This window comes from Antechinus flavipes, chromosome 2 (assembly GCF_016432865.1).
Source record: "Antechinus flavipes isolate AdamAnt ecotype Samford, QLD, Australia chromosome 2, AdamAnt_v2, whole genome shotgun sequence".
In the NCBI taxonomy this organism is placed as follows: domain Eukaryota; kingdom Metazoa; phylum Chordata; class Mammalia; order Dasyuromorphia; family Dasyuridae; genus Antechinus; species Antechinus flavipes.
Window position 1 is genome coordinate 328,330,035 of NC_067399.1, and position 21,699 is coordinate 328,351,733.

Genomic DNA, 21,699 nt, shown 5'->3' on the forward strand with positions numbered 1-21,699 from the left:
CAGGGAACCAAATGAAGAGTTTTGGCTCCCCTAGTTTCCCCTAGGATTTGGCACAGGGCAGGGAATTGTGGGAACCCCCTTCTGGCAGCGCAGAGGTCCTTCATAAAGGAATTCACAAACCTGAAAAGCTAGAGTGATAAAAAGTTTATTATTGTCATTGGGAAGTCAGCCTTTGCTATGTATGAATAGAAAGACTGAATTCCTTGGTGGAAATAGGTGAGAAAGATAAACAGAGGGCAACACTGAAAGAGAATATCATTTCAGTGGGCAGAGGGTTGATGTTATGCTAGGGAAAGGGAGAGGTTCCTTGGCATGGCATGTTAGGTCCTCTGCAAGGACTGAGCCCCAAGTTGGCTCATTTTATGGCTGAAAGCTGGGGGGCAGTTCTTGATGGGGGTTGGGTACAGCATGGGCTGGAATCAGAATAGAAAATCTTTGAACTGAATGAGTGTCTCTGGACTAATCTCCAATTCAGTGGGATTAGAACTTCCAACTCAGCTAAGCAGAGGAGTGGTACTCAACTAGTCTCGCCTAGACAACTAGTCTCGCTTGATTCCTGGGGCAGGTCTTTCTCAGAGGCAGGGTTTAAGGAGAATCTCTCCTTCAAGGAGCTTCTCAAGTGCTTTACCTCATGGCTCACCCAGAAGTCAAGAGAGAAAGAGGAAGAGTTTATGGGTTCCCCTTGTCACTTCTACCTGCCTGACTGCTATTTTTCAGTATGTTTTGCCAATTCATCACATCCCTAACAGTGGTTATGCCCTATGGCTCTGTCCTGCCCCATCTTTTCTTTCTCTCTGTGCTGAGCAGAGAAATAATTTGGTCAGATCTATGGTTTAGGAGCACAGAGTTAGGATTTGTGCATCTAAATGGGTTGGGGAGTGCTTGGAGGCCAGAAGATCAATTACAAAACTATGGCAGTATTCCAGGAGAGAAGTGAAAGGGACTCTTTTGCCTTTGGAATTATATATGACCTACTTTTTTTTGGCACTGAAAGCCCTTTGTAATCTGACTCAAGCTCAAGCTTTTCCAGATTTATACAAACCATCACCTTCCTAGACTATGATTCTCTGAACAAGTTTATTCCTCAAACCACACCACAACCTTATGTCTCCTATCTCTGTATTGTGGAGGACCAAGTGGTCCTTCCCTGGCTGCAATGCATTGTCCTCTTCTCCACCAGCCTCTTTTCAGTATTGAGAGCTAAATTCACACCATCTTCATGAGACCTTTTCTGATTCTTTTTAGTGCTAGAGTCTCCTTATCTCAGCCTCATATCCAAAGTTACCTCCTGGTTACTTTGTATGTATTTATTTTGTATCTGTTTATGTAAGTGCGAGTTTCTTCTGCTTGAAAGCAGGGAGTTTCATTTTTGGCTTTGTACTCCCATTATCTGTCATAATAATGCCTGGAAACAAAGAAAACATTTAATAAATGCTTCTGAATTGACTTTGTGTCTGTCGATTTAACGTTCCTATGATATATTCAAATTTTTTAATAATTAGTATCTTTGCTTTTGTATCACCATCATTTCTGAATCTATATCTTTACCTTCTCATTTCTAGAAAATTACCCCTTGTAAGAAAAATTTTAAAACAATGAATAGGGAGGGGGGGATATCAAGAAACAGTTTTGAAAAACTGTCACATCAACCAACCAAACGTGATATGATATGCATTGTATGAAGGTTCATTTTCTTAATTCTTGCCTTATATCATTAGTTTACAGTTTTAGTTTCTCTTTTTTTCTTTTGAATTATGTGGTTTTTATTATGCCTGTTGCCTTATTGGTTCTGATTGCTTCAATCCTCTATGAGTTTATATCTTTCCACATGCTTTCTCTTACTGTTCACTGTCCCCCATGGCTTAGTAATATTCCATTACCTCCATATATTGAAGTTTGTATAGTCATTCCCTTGAACAATGGTTATCTATTTTGTTTCCAATTCTTTGTTTCCTTTTGTGATCTTTGGAGACTCTCTGTTTCTTGATCAGTCCTGTTGTATTTGTCCTCTTTCCTGTATCCTTCTATATTCTTGAGAGAACATGCTTATAATAATACATTCATTAGATGAAACTAGCAAGTTTATTACAAATTATGAAGCATCTTTTTTTCCTGGATGCCTAAACCAGCTTTTCTTTGTATTTTCCCTGATCTCTAACCAATTTTCATAATAGGATTTACATTTCATTTTTTTTTAAACTTATTTAGGACAGACCCAAAGCAATAGTGATTCCATGCCACCTGCTGAAGCAGTTATAGAAAAACCACACCTTGTAACAGTAACTACTTCTATTCCTCCATCTATTCAAACTAAACAAACTGGACCAAAGAAACCCAACACAGCACTTATAGAGATGACATCAGAAAAAAAGGATCCTCCTCAGCTTACTGTGCAGGTATAAAATGGATAAAATGAAGAGAGGAAAATTTTAACTAAATGTGTTGATATTAGTATTTAATGGATTACTGTGTTGTTGAGAAATGTTCTTTAATTATGAGACTTCGGTTCTCTTGGCCTGCATCAAAAAGGCATATGTTTTTTGTTTGTTTTTCTAGTAGTTGTGATAGCTTCTCTCCTTCCATTACCATGAACATATACATTTGCTTAATAGCTTGAAGTCTGCCAGGCACATAATAACTTTATCTTTGTATTGATAATTAAAAAAATTTGTTTCTTCTTTCTTTTCTTCCCTTCCTCCCTCCCTCCCTCTCTTCCTTCTGCTCTGTCCACTGTGCCACCTAGGTGCCCCAAAGATGTATGTTTCTTTTAAAAAAATGATTTTTCATTGATTTTATTACTTAAAGGCTTATTGAGCATTTATGAGACTTGCAGCTTTGTATAAGATTTAGGGCTAGGTGGAGATGGTAAATTTTAGAAGGAATATAAGACAAGAATTCTTCTTCATGGGATTTTGATTTAAGCACTTTTGAAACCAAGAATTACATTTTAAGTATTGTCATTAAATCATATTTAGGAAAAAAAAAAAGGTTCAACCTCAAACTAAATATACCTCTTTTATTATCAGATAATAAGACTGTTGCTAGCACAGATATCTACATCTAAATTATAAATGGAAAGTATTTTAATGTGTGGTGCTGGTTGTTAATTTCAAATTTTATTTTAGGTATTACCCAATTTAGATATTGATACCCTTTCAAATGAAAGCGCAGATGAAAATCAAGCTTCCACCCATTGCATAGAAGCATCTCATCCCACACAGACATGGATACAGGTATCCTCCAGAATTTTAACATATTCTATAGTATGTGGCCTATAATTAACTAATGTTAACCCATATAAATTTTCCTTTCCTTAAGATAAAATGAATAAATAAAGGCAAAGAAGATGTTAATAAAGATGGATTCAAACTATTATGTGAATTTAGACCTTGGGGCATAGCTCTATGTGTTTGTATTTGGGAGGATCCAGAAGAGAGTAAAGTTTAAAGGCTGATGGGATTTGAAATATATATAGTATTTGCATTTAGGTATTTATAAGGTCATTTTTCTTGATTTTTTTTAAATTTTAAAATTTTGCTTTGGGGCTGCATTTACTTCATTCTGGTGGCTCCTTATATTAAGATTTGCTTTGCACAGGGCAAAAAATTTCATGCATTTTCTAATAACTTTGGCCCTTATGACAATGAGTTTAAGCAGTGTGGTGAAATTAACTTATTCCAGGTATGTAGTGTTACATGGGACTCAGAATGAAACAGAACAGGTAATTCAAAGAGACTAAAGGAATGGAAAAAGCCAGTGGAAAAAGCAGAAGTAATAATTGTCAGGTTGGTAGGAGGCTTTATAAAGTAACATTGAATATATTCTAGGTTCCAGAACTTAATCAGCCTGATGAAGATGAGCCTAAATTTCCAGGATCCAACTTTGATGAAGTATTTGATGTTATACAGGTAAAAATACCAGAAAGATACTTCACCTAGTTTAGTATTGTTTGGTTCTATTTATAATTCAGTGGTGATTATTAGATGGCATTATTCCAGCTGGACCTTAAAATTTTTTTTTTCTCTATAGTATTTTATTTTTCCAAATACATGCAAAGATAATTTTCAACATTCCCCCTTGCAAAATTTTATGTTCCAAATTTTTCTCCCTTCCTTCTCTCACTTTTTCCATAGACAGCAAGCAATCCAATATAGGTTAATTATGCAATTCTTTGAAATGTCTTTTCATATTTGTCTTGATAGGTTAAACGTGTAATTCTTTGAAACATCTTTTCATATTTGTCTTGCCACACAAGAAGAAACAGATCAAAAGATGAAAGAAAAAAAAGTGAGAGAAAAAACCCCAAGCAAACAAATAGTAATAAGAACAACAAAGTGAAAATACCATATTTTGATCCACATTCAGTCTTTCATAGTTTTGTCTTTGGATGTAGATGGCTCTTTCCATTATAAGTCTGTTGGAATTGGCCTGAATCACTTTATTGTTGAAAAGATTCCATCACAGTTGATCATCACACAATCTTGTACTGTGTACAGTATTCTCTTGGTTCTACTCATTTTGCTTAGATCAATTCATGTAAGTCCAGGTTTTTCTGAAATCATGCCCGCTTATCATTTATTATAGAACAATAATATTCCATTACATTCACATACCATAACTTATTCTGTCATTCCTCAAATTGATGGGCATCTACTCAGTTTCCAGTTCCTTGCCACTACAGAAAGAGCTGTTACAAACATTTTTGCACATATGAGTCCTTTTTCCTCCTTTATGATTTTCTTAGGATACAGACCTAGTAATGGCATTACTGCATTAAAGGGTATGTACGATTTAAATATAGTTCCAAATTGCTCTCCAGAATAATTGAATCTAACTTGACTTTTTAAATAAAGTTTCATCAATTTCTTTTGTTCCACATTATAACCATTTCTGGGGGTCACTTTGATGAGATTAGATTTAGGGAACCAAAATGATGAGATTAGGGTTCCTGGTGTCAGGGAGTTAGATGATGAGGTTAGTGGCAGGTTCTGGGTTCAGAGAACCAAATAAAGAGGTTTGGCTCCCCTAAATCCCCTTTAGGATCAGTGCAACATAGGGAATTTTGGGAACCCACTTCTGCTGGCACAGAGGTCCTTCGTAAAGGAATTTACGAACCTGAAAACCTAGACTTATAAAAACTTTATTATAGGCATTGGGAAGTCAGCCTTTGCTATGCATGGAATAGAAAGGCTGAATTCTTTAGTGGCAAGGTCCTGAAAAGGGAGTAAAGTAGTGGAGGAGTCCTGGCAGAGAAGTAAAGTTTCTAGTAGAGAGATCCTGACAGAAGGGTATAAAGGCTTGTTAGGGAAATAGATGAGAATAAAGAGAGGGTAATGCTGAAAGAAAATATCATTCTAGTGGGCAGAGGTTTCCTTGGCATGACATGGCATGTTAGGTCTCCTTCGAGAATTGGGTTTAAAATTGGCTCTTTTTTATAATAGAAGCCTTTGGCTATAATTGGAGGCCTATTCCTGATGAGGGCTGGTGAGTGGAGTTTGAGCTGGAATTGAATAAAAAAATCTTAGAATTGAATAGGTGTTTGTCCAATTCAATGGGGTTAGAATCTCCAATTCTGGACTCAGCTAGCCCCACCTAGATAACATAATGAAGCTGTTTGTCCTGAGGCCAGAGGCCAGAATTCAAGGAGACTTTCTCTTTCAAGGATTTTTAGAGTTTTTGGGCTCCCTTGTCAACTTTCTCCTCCCCTGTTCTGGATCTCTTCCCTATCCTTTCCAAGATTAAATATTCCCTTGTCATTGGATATAGTGACTGCATCTGGAAATACATATTAGAAGACATGGTTCTCTGGTAGCCCTTAGATTTTTCTGCTGTGAGAAAAGAGGCATATTTTATTATCTTTTCTCTGGGACCATCATTGTTTTATCAGCCATTCAGAGATATTTCTTTTTATTTGCATTGTTTAACTCACATTTTTGTTGAGTCCTTACTAGTACCAGACATTATGCTAGACTCTGGAGATATTTAAAGAAAAACAATGGAATCATACATAAAGAAAACAATGGAACCATAAGCACTATACATTCTTTTATCTGTTTGGCTTTTGGGATTTTTTTTTGGTGAAGTAATTGGGGTTGTCACATAGCTAATATGTGTTAAGTATGTGAGACTGGATTTGAATTCAGGTCCTTCTGACTATCCTTTGGGCCTGAGTTGGGAAATGATAAGGCCTTTAAATCATTTGGTCTGGCCTTCCCAAAGCAACTTTGATGATGAACTGAAAGCTAGGTACAGCAACTTTCCTCTTGTAGTGTCCGGGCTAGCTCTCTGGAGGTCCTCCAATGGCCCTTGCTTTCAGCAGAATAATCACTACAAGAATAGTCAGGAATAAAGTCCAAAGTCCTTATTGTCGTCTTCAGTCTCCTAGTCTGCACCAGCAGTCTCAGCCAATCAGCCATTTAATAGTCTGCACATCTCAGTGTATTGTCCTGCTTTCTAGAGCCCCCATGTTGGGATGGCAAAACATACCCTTGCTTTCTAGAGCCTCCACACTGGGGTGGATTAAAATATAGTGTGTAGGCTAACTCTCTGGAGGATCTTGGGACTAGCCTGAGTCCTTGGTCTTAGTGGAGAAATGATGAAGGCGGGAGAGCCACCATTATAATGCCGTAGAAACTGAGGCAAGATAGAGATTAGAAAGTTTTACTATTTTGTTATTGGAGAGTTTAATTTATTGACTGGACAGGACTGTCGTCTCAAAGTATCCAGTGGTGAATGTGAGTTCTCAATGACATATATACGCACATGGCTCAGACCAAGGCAGGGCCGAACCAGAACATTAAGAGTGGGAATGGACTATCAATCTGGTTCTGACAAGGTGGTGGGAGGCCCTGGACATTCTGGTAAATTGGGATATAGAAGAACAATGGTAGGATAGTGGGTAGGACCATAAATTCTTGATGACAGAAGGAGTTTGGAGCCAGGAAGTCTGAACTCCCTCTTATCTTGAGTCTCACATTGACAATTTATAACCTTAGAGCAAGTGGCCTTCAATCTTAATGAACTGGAGGGGGTGGGGTTGCAACTAAGGAGGTTGAGGCAGAACAATTTAGGGAAACTGAGTCAGGACAATTAGAAGAGAACTGTGCCACAATAGCATGAGGCTGATCGAGTCTTCTCCTCCATGTCTGAGTTTGTCCCCAGTTTATATACTCTATTACAATTAAATTTATGTACTCTGTTACAATTCATCATACTGAGTATAAACCAATCAAACTAAGGAGCCATTATTTGTTGTAAGATTAAATCAATCATACTGAGCTAGAGAACTATTAATCACCATGCTAAATTAGATAACCATTGTCTTATCAATTAACACCTCTTTATAAGAATCCTTGTCTGAAATATATTTCTCCAGAGTTCTGGCCCATTACATTCTATTTGAGTTTTTAAATTGGTAATTTTACTTTGCATATGAATGATGTTATAAATATCTAAATGACCCTTGACAAAAAAAAAACAAACCAAAAAAACCCCCAAACTTCCACCCCTGCTTTAGGGGAAAGTAATATAAACTTGAAAGTAAGGTGGTTTTTTTGTTTGTTTGCAATAGTGCACTAGTTGCTGGTGGTGGTGATGGTGAAATCAGGAAAGACAATGTAGAAAGCGTTATTTTAATTCAGTTTTGAATGAAATAGTGGAGAATTCAGTGAGAAAAAAGAGAATTCTAGATTTGGGATAGCCTAAACAAAAGCTTGGAGACATCATAGTGATGATAATTGAATGAGATTACTTTTGCTCAGAGATGTAGGTTCAGAAACAAAAGAATTCACTAACTCAGAGGCTGTGACAGAAATGAGATTTTATTTCAGACTAAGAAGCTTTCCCCTTAATGGGCCTATTTCTTAATGAAGAAATATTTGCAAAGAATGTTTTAACAAAGGACCTATTTTATGCGTAAATCTGGGGATGGATTGAATTGGAAATGAGACCAGGATTTCTCAGTTGAATGAGAATTTCCTGAATGAAAATGTGACTTCACAAGAGAGATAGGGGTTGATTTGCCCTTGAAAGATGTTGCTTTTCTCATCTTGGGAGGATGGGCTCCCTCTTTAGATTCCTTGGAGCCTGGGAAGGTCTGATCTTTTTTCTTTTTTTCAGATCAAAGGGAACATAGTTTATTTTACACAATTTTTACAGAGTTCACTTGCAATCAATAGGTAAGAGGGCAGTTTGTCTGAACAGGAGAATTCAGGTAGGGGAATGAAATACAACAGTTACAAAGTAGATTAAGGCCAGTTGTTGAAAAGCTTTAAATTCTAAAACAGAGAAGCTTATATTTGATTTCAAAGGGAGTAAAAGAAAGTGTTGGAGTTTGAATGGAGAAAAATCATGGAGACATGTACTTGAAAATCCCTTTTTTCAGAGTTGTGGGAAGAATGGAGTAGAGGAAGGAGCATGTTGGGGAAGGGAGGTCAATTAAGATGTTTCTGTAATATCCCAACAGAGAGGTGATGAGAGGCTGAACTCTAGTGTGTTAGTGGCCATGTGAGTAGAAAAAATAATAGACATAAGAGATATGAAGGAAATAGAAATGGCAAGATTTAGCAACTTATCAGCTTTGTGGGATGAAGAAAAATGTGAGTTAAAGACAGTGCCAAAATTGTGAACCCAGTGACTGGGAAGATGATGATACTCTCAGAATGAGAGAAGTTCAGGAAGAGAGGTGATGTTTTGGAGGAGAAGGTAAGAAAGAAAATGATCTTTTTGGGGCTTTTTGAATTTGAGATATTGACAAAACATTTAATTTGAAATACCTATTTGGCAATTGATGGAATGATTTGAATTTGAGATAGGCTAGACATATACATTTCAGAGTTATCTTTTGGAGATAGAGATTAAAAGGCCAAGGACAGAATTCTGGACTACAGCCTCAGATAGGGAACATCTGATGAATTAGCTAATGAATTAGCAGAGGAGACAGATCTAGAACAATTAGAGGAAAACTGAGAGAAGCTGCTAGTGTTCAGGAGAAGGTGAATCAATAGTATTAAATCCTGTACAAAGTTGAGGAACATAATTAAAACCATCAGGATTAAAAAAAAAATTCAGTTGTATTTTATTTTCCCAATTACAATGTAGATAATTTTCCACATTCATTTTTGTAAGCTTTTTAGTTTCAGATTTTTTTTTTCTCTCTCCGTTCCTTACTTTCTCCCTTCCCAAAATAGCAGGCAATCTGATAGTGGTTATATATAATATATAAAAATATTTTAAATGATTGTATATATATATACAATCATTTAAAATATTTTTCAGTTATCAATTTTGACAGTAAAGACATCTTTGGGAGTGTTGGAGAATATAGCTCAATTGAGGGATGATATCAAAAGTTAGAATGCAAAGGATTAAAGAGTCAATGAAAGGAGAAATGGAGTGAATAAGTATAGATGAGTGGTTTTTTTTAAAGCTTTTTATTTTTAAAACATATGCAGAGATAGTTTTCAACATTAAAAAAATTACAAAATGTGTTCCAAATAGTTTTTTTCCCCTCTCTTTTCCCCATTCCTTCTCTTTACAGCCAATAATCCAGTATAAGTTAAACTTGCAATTCTTTATATATTTCCACAATTATCATGCTGTACAAGAAAAATCAGATCAAAAAGGAAAAAAAAAATGAGAAGCAAAAAGCAAGAAAAACAACAGCAAAAAAAGTAAAAATATTTTGTTGGGATCCACATTCAGTTCCCATAGTCCTCTTTCTTGGATGCAGTGTAGATAGATTTTTCTCAGAATTTGTCTTTGAAAGAGAGGAAATTATGGTACAATAGATTGGAGGTATTATAGGAGCTAGTAAAATTTTATTTTTGTTTTTTCCTAGCATAAATGAATACTTTTTTAGGCAACAAGGAAAGGATCAGGAGATATTAAGAAATAAAACGAGAGGATGTAATCTACTGAAGATGATGGGAAGGGATGGGATCAAAAGAATTTGTAAAAAGTGAGAAGGGTCAGCTCTTCATCAGAGACAGGAAGAAGAGAGAATGGAGGATGTTGAAGGTTTTTTAAATGTAGAGAAGGAGGAATTCTATTTGAATAGTCTCCATTTTTTCAGCAAATTATTAAATGAGTTATCATTGTGTATATTATTTGCTGGTATTCTTTTCAGTTTATGAGTTCATACAAATATTCCTTTATTTTTCATAATAACTCATTTATTATTTCTTACCATACAATAACTTCCCTTACATTTATATACCATAATTTCTCCAGACAATTCCCAGTTGATAGGTACTTTAAAAAAATTCTAAATTTAAATCAACTTAATTAAATTTAAATTCAAAATAGAAAAAACTAAATAAAAAGACAGAAAAAGAAAAAGAAACATTGTCATGTGCACAGCAGAACATATTAGAGAATTTAGAATATGAAACAAATTCCCATTTCAAAAAAGCATATGTAATAATAGAAAACATTGTATCTAGAATTGTCTATCCTTTCTTTGTTTCATGGTAGCTTTTCTTTCATTCTCTGTTATGTACTCTTTATTTTATTCTTTTTTTCCCCTCTTCCCTCCCCCCCTTCTCTAAGCAGTCTAGAATTATGCATGTATACACATAATATACAAATAGACATACATGTGGGTGCACACAAAGACACAAATACATATGTATAATACACATACATACATCTAAAACAGTGTTAATATGGCTGATATAATATAGATTTCACTCTTGATTGGATTTTTTTTAACTTTGACTTTGCCTGAGATCACTGATTATTGTCCCTATTTTTTTCCGTAATAAATTCTACTCCTGATCATTGTTATTGTGTTTTTATATATCTCTTGTTTCCTATCCCTGTTAACTCATCTACCTTATTTCTACTACTATGTTGCCTTGCTATTAACTTAAGCTTCTCCTCTTTTCCTGAGTGTCTCCCCCTAATCCTTTTGTTTTCCTCTCCTGCATCTTCTCTCTCCCCCTTCTTCCATTTCCATTAATCTACGTATATTATTTAACTACCTTAATCTACACAACCTTCTGTATCCCACCTTATCCTATGTTCTCCTCCTCTTATTTCTTTCAAATGTTAGGAGAGTTTTATACCCTTCTGGCTATGTATTGTTCCTTCTTTAACTTATTCCCTATGTAAGTGGGATTTCAGAACTCTAGCTCTCCTTGCTCGTCTAATTCCTTTGGATCAATTCTTGTTCTCAAACCTGCAAAAATTTGCTAAAGCTGTGAATTGATTCAAGTAGGTTTTTTTTTTTGAAGTAGGTTTTTTTTCTTTATCTGTTCTCTAGATCTTTTGTTTTTCTTATGAGATATCTCATTCTCTTATTTTTTCATTTTTTTATATTTTGTTTTTATTATTTCTTGATCTTTTATAAGCTTATTGGCTTTCACTTGCCCAATTGTAATTTTCAAAGAGTCATTTTCTTCCTTAAACAATCAGGATCTCCTTCAATCATTCTGGAGAACAATTTGGAACTGTGCCCAAAGAACTATCAAAGTGTGCTTACCCTTTGATCCAGTAGTGTGTCTACTGGGTCTGTATTCCAGAGAAATCATAAAAAAGGGTAAAGGACCCCCACATGTGCAAAAATGTTTGTGGCAGCCCTTTTTGTAGTTGTAAGAAACTGGAAACTGAATGGATAAATAAGTAATGATATGTGAATGTAATGGAATATTATTGTTTTATAATAAAAAATGAGCAGACTGATTTCAGAAAAACCTGGAAAGACCTCATGAACTGATGCTAAGCAAAATGAGTAGAACCAAGAGAACCAAGTAACAAGAAGGTTGTGTAACAGTCAACTGTGATAGACTTGGCTCTTTTCAACAATGAGGAGATTTAAGACAGTTCCAATAAATTTGTGATGGAAAGTGCCATCCACATCCAGAGAGAGAATTATGGAGACTGAATGTGGATCAAAGCATAGTATTTTTGTTATTTGTTTGGTTTTTTTTTTCCCTTTTTGATCTAATTTGATGAGAAATGTGGAAATATATATATATATATATATATATATATATATATATATATATATATATAATATATATATATATATATATATATTTGACTGAGGCAATTGGGGTTAAGTGACTTGCCCAGGATCACACAGCTAGGAAGTGTTAAGTGTTTGAGACCAGATTTGAACTCAGCTCCTTCTGATTTCAGGGCTGGTGTTCTATTCACTGTGCCACCTAGCTGCCCCTATGGAAATATATATAAGAAGAATTGCACTTGTTTAACCTATATTAGATTACTTGCTGTCTAAGAGAGGGAGGGAAGAAAAATTTGGAAGAGGTTTTGCAAAGGTGAATGTTGAAAATTGCATGTATTTTGAAAAATAAAAAGCTATTTTAAAAAAAAAAAGAATTAGGATTTCCTTTTCTATTTGATTGATTTTCTTCTCTGTAGTCTTGGTTATTTTTTGTATTGTTCTTTCTTTAAAAATTTTTTTCCAAAATCTCATTTGATTTTTAAACTCTTTTAGGGCAGCTAACTAGTTATTCTTTGGGGTAGGAGAGGTTTTTAAATTTTAATATCCTCCTCTGAAGGTAAATCCCTGTCTCTCCACATTAGGAAGTGAAAGTTCCTGTGGTAGCCTAAGCCACCTCTTAACCCAGCTAACCCCAGAACTCTCTGCTTGTTGTTTTAAAGAAATTAGCCTGGAAGTATTTATATTTCTCTGGGTCCAAATCTCATTCTCCTGTCTGTCTTTGGATCTTCTCAGATTGTCCCAGGAGGAATATTTTCTGCTCCAACTTATCTTCTCTGTTCACCTCAGTTTTGTTCTTTGTAAGGGAAATGTGGAAAGCTTGGAATTTTCTGAACTACTTGACTACTTTCCCAGAATCTTCTGCAGGCACTAACTCTAATAATCTTTATGATCTGCTGTGAATCTTTGATATAAAATTTACCATTTTATTTCTTTCATTTCCTTAAGGTATGCTTAATATAAGATTGTTAGGTAGTACTAATTTTTAATTAGTTTTCTTTCATAATTCCATACTGATACTTATATAATCCACCAACATATTTGTTATGGTTGCCTTTTCATCTTTCTCATTCAAATTCGCCATTTTTCTAATGCAAACCTCAGTTTTGTTTTAATTTTATTTTTTCCAACTCTTATTTGTTTGAAGTATATTTTCAAGTAATACTTTATAGTTTGCTAGTTTTTTTGATAAATTTCATATCCTTGTTCATATTTGTAACTTTATATTTATATTTTAATGACTCTTGGTTTTATATTGCTAGCATTTGGTATTACGTATTTATATCAGTCGATGTTCTCATCTTTCCTCAAGCCTTCACTAGTACTCTCTCCCTTTGGCTCTTGGGCAGAGAGATTGCCTCATACTTTACTGAGAGAGTTGAGGCCATTTGATGTGTTTTCTTTTCCCTTTCCTCATTTTAAAACACTATGGCATGATCCCCCATTATCCTCTTATTTAAACTTTGTTAAGGGGTTATTAGATACCAACAATTAGGTTACTATTATACTATGGATCTCTCAGTGTGTCCATGGATATACCTTAATTAACATTATATAGACAGAGTCCTCCAAGAACATAGATTCCCATAGGTTTAGAAGGACATAAAGGTGACAGATTGCTAGATAGTCAGATTTAGGTCTTCCAAAGGAATACCCTACTCAGACCCCACTTGAAAGAGTCAGATTAATAAGTTATTCAGTAGTAATTGAGGACTTTCAAAATACTTAAATGGGAAATATGAGTTCTTTAGAAGCTGAAAAGTTGAATAAACCTCTGATTCTTCCTATTTTAAATAGACTATGGGGAAGTATCAGGAGTTTTTTATAGACTTCATCTGGAATCTGGGTTCTTCTCATCCATTGTATGTCCCTAAGTTTAATTGAGCCGGCTGAACTCAGATAAAAAGTATCTGTTCAGGTTTCTGTGTGTATATATATGTAATTTAAAATATACTTTATGTATTACATAGTACATGTATGCATATAGTACATGTTCTATATTGATATACATGTGTTTGTGTATATTTACATATACCTATGTATGTGTGTGTATATGTACATATACATGCACATACACATAAGTATTATATACACACATAGATATGTTTGTATACTTAATTGAACTCTCATTCTTTTCTTCCGTAGCTTGGATCAACTGTGGGGAGATAATAGCTTGGGCCCCCTCCTTAAATGGAGGCTAATAATATAGCCTGGGCTCCCTCCTTAAATGGAGGTTTTGAAACTCATTCATTACTCTTACCTCCATTTATAGGGTCAGAGAAAATCCATCATTCATGAATTTTGAGATGTATTCGATCTTGTAAGGTGCTGCAGTTTCCAAGTAAGGAGGTTTCTAGGGGCAAAATAATAATATACTCTAATAGGTAGTATTCAATCATAGGTTGTTTGGCAGAACTACATATTAAGTGTTGTGTTCATTGCTTTTTTTCTGAATCATAATAATCATCTTAATATTTTCTCAACATGTCCTCATATTTCTTTTTCTACTATGATTTCTAAGTGGATAGTTTAAATGCTGTTATACTTTAACAGGGTTAAGCAGGTTTTTAGCAGACTGAATAAGATTTTTTTAAAAATAATTATAACTTTTTATTGACAGAGCCCATGCCTGAGTAATTTTTTATGAATAAGATATTTTAAATGTGGATAAGAAGTTGTTAAGTATTCTATTGGCTGATAAGAATTTTTTTAATCTGATGGTCTTCGCTGTATGTATACTGATGAATAAAATAGGGGAAAGGGCCAGAGTTAGGTCTATTATTCAGTTGGTATAGGGAATCCCAGAAGAAGAAATTCCCTCGACCAGTATACATTGATAATTTTTCTTCAGTTTAAATTCTTAAAAATGTTGCCTTGAGCAGTGTGTGGTCAAGGGACTTGCTCAGGACTACAGTCAGTTCAAGTCAGAGGTGGGATTTGAATAGAGTTCTCATCTTATAGACCCATTTTCTATCCATTTATTATGTTGCCACTCAATGTATATAAAATATATGTGTGTGTGTGTGTGTGTGTGTGTGTGTGTGTGTGTGTATAGTAATATCCTAAAGATTTTCTTTTATTTGACATAATATCTTACGTATCAGTGTTGTAGAAAAGAATCACTGTATTTTTTTTGTTACCTTCAGGATGAAGAAAAAAGTGATGACATTGAAGATTTCTTTGAACCAGTCCTGGAGTTTAATCAAAGTGCTAAAGTTACTCCTCAACATTATAATGGTCCTCCATTTCCACCAGTTGTATCTGCTGCTCAACCTACTGCTGATATTCTTGAGAAAGTAATTGAGAAAAAAGAGGCTCTAGAAAATAGCCTTATTAATTGGTAAGTTTTATTGATATTGATATTAATAAAGTGATATTAAATATGACAGGAAAATGAGACTTTCATTGCAACACTTAAATTACTTTTACCTGTTAAATTTTTCTTTTACAATTTGCTAGTCACTGTTTGATGTAGGATTAAAAGGCTTATTTTATTGTATTTTTAGGGTTTAAAAATGACAGGAAATGTTTCCAAACTTGTTCATTTGAATCTACTGTCATAATAGAAAAAGTATATTTTTTTGGGCAATAACATATTTAAAAAGATATCTTCTTTTGTGTCAGGTGACTTTTGAAGCATGATGTGTAATGGTGTAATGAATCACTGAACTTGAAATCCGAAGAGAGTTGAGTGCAAGTATGCCCCTTGAAATGGGCTTTATGAACCTAGCCAGGGCAATCTATCTTAGCCTCAGTTTCCTTAGCTGCAATATCAGGTTGTTGAAAGGCTAAAATAATGGAATATAAAGCACTTTGCAGACAAAGCTTACAATGCAATTGAGTGTTAAACTGTTATCATTTATAATTGTGGCTACAATTATTGACTTTGGAAAAAAAAACAACTTATTTCTCCTGGGTTCTTTAGATAATTGCATGCCTAAAGACAGAGAATAGACCAAGTGATTGTTTAAGGTTCTTTCCAGCTCTTATTTTGTGATTCTGTGTGCTATTTAATAGAGTTTAAGTATTTTAATTGCATGCTATTTCAGTTATATTTACTGAGTCATTCTTTCTTTTGAACTTAGGAGTTCTGTTAGAATTTTCCATCCTGATTTCCAAAGTGAATTTAAGCAAAATTTTATCATACTATGATTCTGTAATTGTTTACAGCATTATCCTATCTTTTTTAGCCTTATCACTTTGTGGAACAGATATCATATATGTATAGTCCATGAATAAAGGAATATTTTAAAATATCAGAGCAGTTATGTTTATCATCTATCAAATGGAAATAGGTTTACATTAAAAAAAAACAACAACAACTATTATTAACTTTGGTTTTTCAGGGTAGAACAGGAAATAATGTCAAGACTTATCAGTAGGATGCTTCCATTCCAGCCACAGACAGTGCCTAATGTTAGTGTTTCAGAAAGTGAAGAAAGTGAAACTTCAGCTTCTGATGTTGGTAAGTTCTGACTTATTAATTTGTTTCTTTTCAGATGCCATTTGGACTTTGTTTCTGTACAATTTATTGTGAAAACATCTTTAAAATAATAATGATAAAAGAAGTCTTCAGAATCCTTAATTTTTTATTGATGTTTTTTATTTTTCATATTAATGCCATTTTCTGATATACTCTATAGCCTTATGACAAAAAAAAACCCCACAAACCAATACATTGAATATGTTTGTCAGGGTATATATCATTCTGCATATAATGAGAAGGGACAGTTATATTTCATTTCAGAATTCTAAAATAAAGTTCAATATTTAAATCTGAATTCTGATTTCTTTAGTGATATTTTTCTTTATGGTTATTATGTATATTTTTATTTTCTGAACCCTACTTTTGATTTTATACAATTTCATTGCCTTTCTGAATTTCTCTGAATTCCTTGTAGTGACCATTTATTATGGTGCAGTAGTTCTTGAAATTCCAATCATAGTTTCATCAAATTCTCCCTAATAAAAAAGGCATTCATTTTGATTCCTTTTTTGCTACCACAAAAAGTATTTCTGTGAATGTTTTGGTATAGATAAGAAAAGGATGGTTTTTTGATGGATGATCACTAAATACAGATTGAGGATTGCAATATAGTTATTATTTGCTATAATTTCTTCACTTGCTTTAAAAATCCCAACCACTTCTTCTGTAACTTGAGTAAATACTAGGGGAAGTTGATTTACCCTTTTCTCCTTTTACATGTCTTCCTAAGAGATCTATAATACATCTTAGGGAACTATGGCTATTAGTGTCTAATTAGAACTAATATTCTTCAAGTGAATTAAAATATATTTTGGTATAGTTCATGAATATCACTGTTTTTGCTTCTCTACCAGTCAATGATTAAGAAGAAGTTAATTTTTATATTGATGACTTATTTTCTTTAAAATTACTGCCCTATTTTTTTAGGTTCCCTTTACAAAACACCTAGATCACATACTTCGCTGTAATTTCAAAATTATTTCATTACAAGAAAGAAGGTCACATGATGCCTCTACATTACATCTATTAACTACTCATATAGTTTTAACTGGCACGTGATATAGAAGTAGAACTTTCTACCTATTGAGTAATTCACATAATTTCTGAATCCAAGAATGATGGGTAAAAGTTTGCATTTGTATTCGTAAAGCAGCTTTTTCTTCTGAATTTCCTTGTATAATCTTAGCTAAGAACTATAGTTTCTATAGTGTTTCTTAATTTCAGAGTTTATTCAGATACATTACTTCTAAGTGACTATGATGCAAATGTCAGTGAAAATCTTTTTGTTTCTTTAAAAGCTAGAAATGGGATGCACTTCTCAATTCCATTTCAATTAGTAATGTGGTCATTACCACATTATCAGCTTATTTTAATAAATTTTACTGAAAATATTAAATACATGTATGTATTTATATATGTATGTGTATATATATGTATTTTTTTCAGATTTACCTCCCCTTTTCCCTATAAGATTTTTCAATGCTTTTAAAGATTAAAATATTAATTCTGATCAAGTTTTTAGCACATCTGTTTTTCTTGAACGTTTTAATATCTAGTTGAAGCAGCAGGTGGTACAAAATTTCGACTCGTCGTTGATGCAGGAATGCCTGTGAATTCAGATATGATTAATCTTTTTGTGAATGAAGCTCTTGAAGAGATTATTGCCATCATGCTCGGTAACAAGGAAATAACAAAAGATGTTCCTCCTCTTCCTGCAAACGTTCCTGACAATGTAACATATTTGCCAGTAAGAACAATTTTTGTTATAGAGTATTAAAATGGGTTAAAATATTTTGTTTTACAGGGTTCAGATTAAATTCTTGTTACCAAGTGTAAATCAAGCTTGTATTGTTTAAAAAAAAATTGATTTACATTTTAAATTCAGATTGTAAATGATATTAGGAATAAACAAAATTAAGAATTTATGCTTGGGTATTCTTGATATATTGAATGTCTTTATCTAGTAGCTATTGAATGGATCAACTTTCTCATGGTATCTTCTTCAAATTTAAGAGGCAGGCAGTAGATGGTTAAATATTCTTTAGACACATTTTTCCTATAATCTCCAATCTATTTCTTGAGAGACTACTTAACTTTTCAACATCAGATCAACACTACCATTATTTCTGGAATGAGTTTTTCAGTTGGTATCTCATTGTTCTATCATCTCTATGGTTTTTCAAATCAAATTACCCTTTCCTATCTATTTATCTATTTGTTCCCCCTTTTAGAATCTAAGAAAGACAGAAATTGTTTTTCAATTTGATCCCTAGAGTTTAGTTTAGTACTTGGGCACATAATAAATACTTAATTATTTTTAAAATTCATTTAGAGCGAATTCTATATTTGTTCAGCAGTATAATACCTTTGTCAACTTTGGATAGGTATAATTCTGAATTTTTTTTCAGAATAATATTAAAATAGTGTTAGAAATATTTTTGAAAAGCTTTTAGGCATTTATGCATTAATTTTACTCTGTAAGCAGCAGATATGCTATGGAATAAAAATCTTTCCGTGTTATGGCTCATTAGATTGCCCAGAATTTTATGAAAAGAACTGACCATCTAGGGAAATGTCTTTAGAAGAGAGCTTTTGTCCTTTAAGAGACTGAAGCAAAAGGGAGAAAAAGTATTATGTGAGTGAGAACAATTAGTTCCAGATTTTTCTTGAATATCTAAATGCAAATAACTAGTGGTTATAGTTGCAAAGAAACAGAAGGAAAGAGAAGAAGCATTTTTATGGTACTTAACTAATTGTCTCTGTGCTAAGTGCTTTTTACAAATATTATTCATTTGATCTTCACAATTGCACTTTAAGATAGATGCTCTTATTATCTCCATTGTGAAATTGAAGTAACTGAGGCACATAGAAGTTAAATGACTGTTTCAGGATCAGTACTAATAAGCATCTAAATCCAGATTTGAACTTGATTTTCCTGACTGCACATCTGATTGTATATGTTGCAGCACCTGCTGTGGTGCAGCCTTTTACTGTGATGTAAGGGATATTTTAGTTGGGTTGGATACCATTTTTCTGGATACAGAAGAGTGTAACAGCTTGATATTATGGAGGAAAAAGGAGGAACCTGGAATAAGTGACTTCTCTTTTTATGTTGAATGAGAATCTTTTGAATATATGTGAATCTTTTGAAAGCCCTAGGACTGTATGTAATTAAAAAAAAATTACTAGATTTATTTTATAGTAATATGGAACATTGACATATTCAAAACACCTTACCTTTTAGTTCTTAAATCCTAGGGGAACTCTAGACTTATATTTGACTCATAAAAGTTAAAATCAAGAAAATAAGCTGGTCTATATTATTGGCATTATGCAGATTTGTTGTGCTTATAAATGACATTTCTGGAATTTTTTTTGTAATTTTGATTTGCTGCCTTTTTTTCCCCCCCTAAAACCAATAGTATGTCTCAGTTTGAGACTGAAAAAAACTGAAAATACTTTTGACTCATTAACTGCATAAACTCATAAAAATCTTTGGCCTCTTTATCAAGTTTTGGAACCAAAAAAGTATCATCTGGTCATTTCACTATGGATTTTCCATAAGGAACCATCTATTAAAAGACTATGTTTTCTTTAGTATAGACTGTTGATATAGAGAGTCATTACTCTATTATTAGTTAAAAATCTTAAGATGTCTGAGATTTTCTGTTCGAAAAAATTAATTCCGTGATCAGTTTCATTGAAGTGTCTCCAAACATAGTCTTGTGCTCAGGTACCAGATACATGTTCAATGAATGAATGACATGTTTTTTATTTAACTAGGTGCATTGAATGCTAGATATTGATACTTTCTCAGTTCTGATATCTTAGTGATGAGAAAAGATTTTACCAATTCATCTATATTTTCTTGCTTACTGATTTCAGATTTTTTTTTTCCTCTTTATTTAGTACAGTTTTAGCTAGTTTTGATATTTCCTGCCCTATCATTCTACTCTATGGATTTGATATTTTGATCTTGATTTTTCTTATCAAATATCTTCATTATCTCCTGTAGTTTGCATTCAGTTATAGGTTTGGCTAGCATGCTCTCTTTGTCTTTATGCAAATCACTAATAAGAGTGTTGAACAAAAGAAAATCAAGGAGAGAGCCTGCAACTCTATCTTATAAACTTAGCATGACCATCCCTTATTAATCAATACAATTTGGTTGTGATCATTCAGTCAACTATAAATTCACTTTACTATATTATCTCATTCAAGTTTATAATGCTCCTTCTTGTTCATAAGGATATTGGGAAAGACTTTTTCAGTTGCTGTGCTTAAAATCTGTTATGTCTCAGAGATTTTCTTTATTCAATATTAGTCTATTAATGCTTCAGGAAAAGAAGTGAGATTGTTAAGCATGATTTGTTCTTAGTGAACTCATCTTGACTCCTAATGGTTGATTTTTTAAGTGTTTAGGAACAATTTTTTTAATCATTTAAAATTTTTCCAAGAGTATACATTAAGCTCATTAGTTTGTAGTTTTCATATCTACTTTTTTTCCTTTTAAAATCATAACACCATATCCTACTTCTCCTGTTCTGAGGTCCTCTTTTGTTTGCTATGATTCTTCAAATCTATAGAGGAAGAAACAGTTTCTAGATTCAGAACTATTCCAAAAGACCTCGTATTCTAAAAGGCTAATTTCCAGATAAGTAAGGTTTTCCAGTATCTCAGGTGTAGAGACAGAAAAAGTGTGTACTTTAGCAATATTCTTTATAGTCATGATCTTTCCTATTTTTTTGTCTAAATTTTTTATAGTTTAGTTATAAGTCCATTTTACTCTTTTTAAGATTATAAGATTAAAATTATAAGATTTAAGATTATAGTTATTTGTCTCATTTATATATTTTTGTATTACCTTTATCTTAGACTGTTCACCATACTCCAGTGCCTACTCCACAGCCTACTCCACCTCAATCTCCTCCTCCATCTTCTCGTAAAGAACCATTATTAATAAAAACTCCAGAGGCTTCTCCTTGTGTTTCAGAACATGATATTTTTCCTGTAAAAGAACAATTTACTCAAACAGGTAAATAGTGCATTCTTTCATGAGGTTCAGTAATATTAATGAGAATTTTAATGTGGGTTTGTATTTATAGATTAATGTATATTCCTATTATTTATTTATTGACTTTTTAAAATGATTGTTTGTTGATGCTTTTAAAAATTTTCCAATCTAATAGAAAAGTCATAGTTTTATGTTTTTCAGAATTACTGTATACTTATAATAATGGGTTTTTTA

The 21,699-nt window shown here is 33.2% G+C and overlaps 1 protein-coding gene across 5 annotated transcripts in view; it reads left to right on the top strand.

The window, feature by feature from the left end:
- Positions 1 to 21,699, top strand: part of KIAA0586 (KIAA0586 ortholog) — a 143,632-nt gene that overhangs the window by 73,616 nt on the left and 48,317 nt on the right. For 4 of the 5 annotated variants that reach the window (XM_051977737.1, XM_051977739.1, XM_051977738.1 and 1 more), the window contains exons 17-23: positions 2,209 to 2,396; positions 3,126 to 3,233; positions 3,828 to 3,908; positions 15,112 to 15,305; positions 16,312 to 16,430; positions 18,008 to 18,198; positions 21,327 to 21,486. In XM_051977737.1, coding sequence (XP_051833697.1) covers positions 2,209 to 2,396; positions 3,126 to 3,233; positions 3,828 to 3,908; positions 15,112 to 15,305; positions 16,312 to 16,430; positions 18,008 to 18,198; positions 21,327 to 21,486 — 1,041 coding nt within the window. The remainder of the gene's footprint in view (positions 1 to 2,208; positions 2,397 to 3,125; positions 3,234 to 3,827; positions 3,909 to 15,111; positions 15,306 to 16,311; positions 16,431 to 18,007; positions 18,199 to 21,326; positions 21,487 to 21,699) is intronic. The other variant, XM_051977741.1, reaches the window with a different exon arrangement.